This window comes from Quercus suber, unplaced genomic scaffold, assembly GCF_002906115.3.
Source record: "Quercus suber isolate HL8 unplaced genomic scaffold, Cork oak 2.0 scaffold_113, whole genome shotgun sequence".
In the NCBI taxonomy this organism is placed as follows: Eukaryota; Viridiplantae; Streptophyta; class Magnoliopsida; order Fagales; family Fagaceae; genus Quercus; species Quercus suber.
In genome coordinates, this window is record NW_027069578.1 from 702,342 (window position 1) to 709,797 (window position 7,456).

A 7,456-nucleotide genomic window follows, 5' to 3' on the forward strand; every position below is an offset into this window, starting at 1 on the left:
CACCATATCATCTACATAGATTTCGATGCTCTTGCCCAACTGCGGTTCAAACATTCTCGTCGTCATCCTTTGATAAGTGGACCCTACGTTCTTTAGACCGAATGGCATTACTTTGTAGTGTAGTTCTCGATTAGCGTCACAAATGATATCTTCTCCTGATCCCCCCAGGCCAGCGGTATTTGATGATAGCCTTGAAAGGCATCTAGGAAACTCATCTGAGGGTGGCCCGTAGTTGCATCCATCAGCTGATCTATCCGAGGCATGGGGAACGGATCTTTTGGACATGCCTTATTTAGGTCTGTGAAGTCCACACAAACCCTTCACTTTCCACTTTTCTTCTTGACCACCACAGTATTGGCCAACCATTCAGGATAAAAAACCTCCTTGATAGCCCCCGCCCATTTAAGCTTCATCACTTCTTCTCTAATCACATCAGCATGCTCCCTTGACGGGCGCCAGGGTGGTTGCTTCTTGGGAATTATGGATAGATTGACATTTAGGTGGTGACAGATGAAGGATGGGTCGATCCCTGGGGCATCACAGGCATCCCATGCAAACACGTCGATATTTCTCTTGAGAAACTCAATCAACTCCTCCTTCTCCTGAAGAGGCAGCTGGGCTTTAACTTAAAAGAACTTTTCTGGGTCATCACCAATGACCACTTTCTCCAGATCTTCACATTTTGCCTCTCCAGCAGCTGCACCAGTAGGCACCACCAGGGCTTTTGATTGCTATAAGTTCTTTTCAGCAATGGCCGAGGGCTCCGGGTCGAGCCGCTAGGAAATGGCAGCAACCATACATTGCCTTGCCGTGGGTTGGCAACCACAGATTTCGAGAACCTGGTCACCTGACAGGAATTTCACCTTCTGATGCAATAAGAAGGCAACGGCCTCCAAGGCATGGAGCCAGGGTCTGCCAACAATGGCTATATATGGAGAGTACATGTCCACTACAATAAAGTTCACTTCCACTGTCTCTGGGCCAATCTGGATGGGTAGCCTAATCATGCCATTTGGGACAACAAGCTTCCCGTCAAAACTCATCAAGGGAGAGCTATAGGGCGCCAGGTCTTCCGGTTTTAACCCAAGCCCCTTGTAAAGGTCCGGGTACATGACCACGACCGCACTGCCATCATCTACCATCACTCTTCTTACACCGTAGTCCCTAATTTTGAGGGTGATCACCAGTACATCGTCATAGGGTTGTATGGTTACAATCTTGTCTTCCCCTGAAAAACTTAAAATCGGGTGAAAATTCCTTCTAGCCTTCTTCGGTTCTGGCTGGGACTCCTCGGCCGGCAACTAAGCCACAGTTAGCACCCGTGAAGGGCGCGTGCCTGTTCTTCCCGGAGTAGCCAGGATCACATTAATTGTCCTCGCAGGTGGCCCTAGGGCATTATCTCTCTGGGGTTCCTGATGGGTCTGGCCCTGATGCTTGCTGGAATAATGCAGAAGGTGCCTCAGCCTTCCTTCTCGGACTAACTGGTCCAAGTAGCTTTGGAGGTTTCTGCAGTTCTATGTGGTATGCTCGTGCTCCTAATGGTATTGGCAATAAAGGTTATGGTTGCGGCTCGTGGACTTTTTCACCATCTTATTCGACCATTTAAAGTATGGCTCGTTCCCGATTTTCTCTAATATACGATGCATTGGTTCTTGGAACACAGCGCCGATGGCCTGTGTGTTAGTTGCTCTGGGTTGCCTTGCAAAGTCTCTCCTCGGGCGGCTGTTGTTGTATCGATTCGACCTGAAATCCCTCCTCTCCTGGGGGATAACTTTCTCCTTTCCTTTACCCCGCAGCTGGTCTTCTTCTACTCGTTTGTACTTATCGATCTGATCCATTAGCTGGCGCACACTGGTGGCAAGCTTACCGGTCAGGGACTTCCTCAAGCCGTGCCTAATTGGGAGATCATTTTTGAAGGTGCTGATGAAGACAACACCAAAATTGCCATCCAGCTCATTGTGCATCTCCCAATATCAATCCGAGTAAGCCTTTAGAGTCTCCCCATCATGCATGGATAAAGACAATAGTGCGCTCAAGGGCCGAGGATCTCTGTTGTTTGCAACGAAGTGGGATCCAAAGACCTGGGACAACCGTCTATATGAATCTATGGAGTTCATCTTCAAGCCATTGAACCACCTCGTCGCCACTGGACCCAAGCCGGAGGGACAGACTTTGTACATCAGCGCCTTGTTCTTGGAATGGACAACCATCCTTTGGTTGAACTGGCTCACGTGCTCCACCGGGTCTGTCTTGCCATTATAGATGGTGAAGATTGGCTGCTGGAATAGCCGAGGGAGTATAGATTCCTTTATGTGACGCGTGAAAGGTGACTTGGAGAGTTTATCTAGTTCCCTGCTCATGGCATCACTCCCCAAGCCCCTAGGAGATGGGCTTTTATGTCTATGCCTCCGGTAGTACTCTTCTTCATGCGAGAAGGTCTCACTCGGAGGGGTTCTCGATCTTTGCCTATAGTCATCGTCATTTTCGTCGTCAGAGGGCATGTCAGGACTAGGGTGAGACCACCTTCGTTGTGCATGACGCAGTTGTCTCTTTAAGTCGTCTATCTCTCGCTGCATGGCTAGCTTATCATCCTGTCTTTGGGATACATGGCTCCTAACTTCTTCTTCTTGTTGCATGGCCCGGTTGTCATTTTGTCTCTGGAGCAGGTGGCTGCCCCCACGAGAGTAGCTTCTGCTGGTTTGAGTGGTGTGTACACTTCCCTCTCGAAACCTTCCATTCTATTCATTTCGATCACGCTCAGGGTTATGGAAGTTACCCAGCTGTTGGGATCCAACCGGTTCAGGCTAGTGGGGGCCTGCTTGGCGAGGACCTGATCCTGCCATGCTTGATTGTTGCCCTTACTAACACACAAGTTCTCCCCACAGACAGCGCCAATTACAGGGACTAGATCTAAGCGGTTCTACTGCTGGAAGAGTGGACTCAAATCCAACTGGCCCAATACAATGAATTTATAGAGAATGTGTTTAAGAACTAGGCCTTAGAGAGGATTGCAACAAATGAGCATGGTAGTGAATGGGTTGAATTACAAGAATATAAGCTAAAGCATGAAATTCTGCTCCTCGGCACTCTCCTGAGGAACGAGTAATTCTTATTATTTCTTCAATGCCTGGTTACAAAGGTTTCTCAAATGATACGAGTCACTATGGTCTTTTTGCTTTTTCCTGCCTCCCCTCTTTATAGTGGGATTTCTTACATTATATATCCTCTTTCATTTGATTTTGGCCCTCCATTCGTTGATCAAGCAAGTCGCTACTTGAGTGCTTGTCCCATCAGCCACCTTCCCATTTTTTCTGTGGGTTGTAACAACCAAGGCTACACTGTTCAGGGGTCATTTCCTCATTAATGCAGCCAGAATGTTAGTTGTGGGCATTTAATGTGGAGGTGACAGTTTATCCTGGAATTGTTCCTCCACCATGTTTCCATGGCTGACACTTTGTACTTGCTCTTTCTCCTAGGATGCTCTGGGAGGCTACTTTTGATGGCTCACTACTTCCTCCTCCCACGGTCTTGATTGGCCAAGGATAGGATTGTCCTCAGCAATGTCCTTGGGCAACTTGGACTTCCTTACTTCGTCCTCGGGCGTCTCTCCCTCCTCGACATGGGCCTTGGGTTTGGTATAAAGTGGGCCAGGGTTGCCAGATTCTTTAGGCCCCACAATTATTTTTACTCTACACCATATGTTAGATGGTCTGGTGATAATTGAAATGTGAATTTTTAATGATAAGGCTCCATCTAACACTTATATATAAAAATATATATGATATGCTCAGCACTTTAGAGAATGAATGACTTAAGTCATTCCTATAAAAAATAAAAATAAAAAAAGGGTTAAGTCATTTCTCTAAAAACATTCTTTTCTATGTACTCCTTAGTGAGTATTTATAAACACTATTGTACTTTAATTTAAAAAAAAAAAAAGTGTTTATGTGAAAATTTTAAATCTCATGAATTTTTATGAACCCCACCAACTATGGTGTTTCTATATTGAAGAACCTTATATTGAGAAGAGTTCATGTGCCTTTAAATAATTGAGAATTTCATGTGGCACATTTTTAATTTTAAATTTTCTCAAATAGAGGGGTATTGAAATTGAGGAATATGAAGAAAAATAAATGGTACCCTGATAATATCTTGGTTGATATTCACGGGTAATAAAGCCACAACATAAGGCCATTCCCTAAATTTATATGTGTATTTATTGGTGGCGAAAGTATAGTAGAAAATGCATAACATGGTTAGAATGCTCTATAGTTAGTTACGCATGAGATATTAGTCCGTTAGTTGGTTAATGAAACTATGTTTTTCAAGGAACAATTCCGAAAAGATTTAAAAGAAACCTTTAGGAATCAAATGCATGAATGGCATATTCGGCCTTGCACACAGAATAATTTTCAAAGTGAATGCAAGGTGGGACTGAGGTTGAAAGAGCCAGAGAATTATAAAATTCAGTCCTTACAAAATTACTGCAATAGTTAAGCATAAATCATTTTCAAAATAATATGAAATTTTGAATCTTAAAATGTTCCACAATAGAACGAACAAAATTTACTATTCAAACTTTTCCATGTAAAAATATATGTTGCTTTGGCGTTAAGAATGGAGAATTTAAACGGTTCCATCTATACCTAATCATACCTTCAAGCATTCAAAGGGAAAAATGTGGGACTCTCACAGTGTCACAATCCACATGTATGATTCAATAAAAGTGGCTAAACAGGTACAATGTTTTTATTTTATGTTCGCACTACTGACATCACCAGAGTAAGTACTTACTCACATATATGATACACAAGCAGAGCTTATTGTCTCTAAATACTAAATAGTATCAAATTATTTCCACGTGATTCTATTAAACGGAATGACATGTACTTTATATTAAGCTCATCATTTGAGAACAATCGAGATTATTAATTTGTTAGTATTTTTTGGATCAAAATGAGCCTGGTAAAGCTTGACAAAATGGATCAACAAAAGGCTCAACATAAGAAAAATCATCTAGTAGAAAAAGGTCATGGCGTAGGCACAACTGTTGAGAATGTCGTACAGGTTTTCTTGCCAAGTCAGGTCCCTACTCCTCTCATTTATAGCATTACTTGCTTAGAATAGAGCAAATTCTTATTAAAATATATATATATATATAGCAAAATTTAAAGTTATTTCAAACCACACTATGGGGAAAGATATCATATATCTCACCCTCCTTTTAGTGCCATATTTACATGTTAGTTATGTGACACTAATTATTGCCCAACCGTAGTTGCTATTGTTTAAATAATTTCTGTGTTAAGGGCCAAGAGTTAGACAACCGTATGCGACGTGGTTAAACATTTGTTGAAAGATTGCATAGTCAACCAATGAAGGAAACATTTTTCATAAAAAGAAAGCAAATGAGATGGTAGGCTATTTCTACTATATCGCTGCAAAACGGACTTGGCCACCGATGTGCACATGTGTGTCATGTGGGCTGGAATATATACAAGAATTTATTCCCTTATTTGTTTGCAATGATTTTCTTTCGTGAATTATATGCAGCTATATCACAACCTTCTCTTATCATTTCATAAGGTTGCCATCCCTGTAAGTATATAATCGACGAAGGTAAAATGAGACACAAGTTTCTCATAAATGGCCTATATGTCATTCACTAGTAGCCACCTTGGCTTGAGGTGCCAATATAATTGATTATGGAATTTCATATCTTGAAAATATCATACCTAAGATGATGGTATTTTCCATATTTATTCCCCCAAAATTGAATTGCTATCACTTTGCACTATGAAATAATTTATCTAGTTAATTATCTCTTCATTCTACTCATTTATTTTAAAGAGTAGCAGTGTATTTTTGGGATCACTCTATAATTTTATACATAATTTTCTATCATGAACATATTACCTCATCTCTATCCATACATATTCATAGGCATTGGTCTATAAGCTTCTAAATTTTGTTCTAATACATTAGACATGAAATTTTATGAAGATTTCCCTTTGGGACTAAAGATTAAGTCCAAAGGAAGAAAAATACAGCTACAAACCATGACAGGCCCTTCTTTTGGTCATCATCCAACAGCGAATGTACCTTCCATGTTAGAACGGGGGCAAACCCTCTGGATATATCTACATCTTCAAATAGCTTGAACAAAATATAGCAACGATGGTGCCCAGTTCTTGGGCCTTAAGGTTAGATTTAAAATTTTCTTTTCCTTTTAGCTCTCTAAGTATTTGCAACAATGTTTGAAGTCAAGTTTTAGGCATAATGACAAATATCATTATTGCCAAATAAAAACCTAGCCATAAATTTAAAATAAGATCATAACTGTTTACTATGATAAATATGATGATTGTTTATCATAATGGCAAATGTCATTAAACACACTAAATTCCAACACTCTTTAAAAAGTTTAAACACTTTGCCAAGTGTTATTTAGTTGCACGAGAATAGGGTAATAGTTATGAAAACGATTGTTGGAAAGCCAAATTGCTAAATTACAAGATTAGTACAAACATGCACAATTGACACAAAATGCTAGATAATTTCTTGCTAAAGTTAAAAGACTTGACTAGTAATATCAGCACTAGCTAGTGTGACCTATTTTAGATTTTTTATCTCTAGCCGATCAAATGATCTTAAGTCCATCCATTTCTTTTATTATTCTACTATCGCCAAAACCAAGAAAAAAGTGGAAATGGCTGAATTGTCTATAGATCATGTGCTTCATACATAAATAAGACAATTTTATTCAATTGCATGGCATTAAGAGTGACTTTAATTCTCACTAAGTTTCTATACTCTTACATGAAATGATATTGTTTGGACGTAAGCTATATCAATTCACCCAAAATTTTGTATAATATGTAAACCTATAAGAGGTTTGCTAGATTACTAGCTTCAGATATGCAAAAAATAGATGTTCCAAATTTTCTAAGGAGATGTCATAATTTGACGAAGAGAAACCCTTAAAAAGAAAATAGAGATATACCTAAAAGTTGTGAAAATTCCATCTACATCACAAATGCCGACTTTAACTCCTGTAAATTATGGGTTTAATAAATCCAACAAAGAAGAGCTCTATAAGTAAGAGTTCAATGACGAAGAGTTCGTCAAGAAGACCACAATAGTATTGAGATTTAAGGTCTTCTATTGAGGTATAACTAATTTCTTTCTTTTTTTTTTATCCATGAGATCATTTTATTGAAACTAAATAAATATCTAGCTTGCATGATTATTACAAATGTGTATGTAGAACATGTTGAAAATATTGCTATAAAATTGTTACAATTATCACAATCAATATGACTATATTTTTAGTAGCATATGTTTCATCGTCATGAATCTAAGAAGTTCTATTAAGTTTCATACACTTAAAATGCTAGATGATTGTGTTCACAATATGCTCATGAATTTAAGTCTCAATAAATTTCCGCTATCTCCA

General features: G+C 39.5%; 1 protein-coding gene across 1 annotated transcript; it reads right to left on the reverse strand.

The window, feature by feature from the left end:
* Positions 1-320: 320 nt before the first annotated feature.
* Positions 321-1,142, reverse strand: LOC136068395 (uncharacterized). The gene is made up of 2 exons (XM_065775497.1): positions 840-1,142; positions 321-602 (listed from the first exon to the last, which is right to left on the reverse strand). Exons 1-2 carry the CDS (start codon positions 1,140-1,142, stop codon positions 321-323), a joined length of 585 nt encoding a protein of 194 aa, XP_065631569.1.
* Between the last annotated feature and the right edge of the window lie 6,314 nt (positions 1,143-7,456).

Excerpts from the sequence above, each read along its gene's own strand:
- LOC136068395 (XM_065775497.1), bottom strand. The coding sequence starts at position 1,142 with ATGGTAGATGATGGCAGTGCGGTCGTGGTCATGTACCCGGACCTTTAC. Across the intron at positions 603-839 it reads AATTCCTGTCAGGTGACCAG|GAGAAGGAGGAGTTGATTGA; the intron begins GTTCTCGAAATC and ends CTGCCTCTTCAG.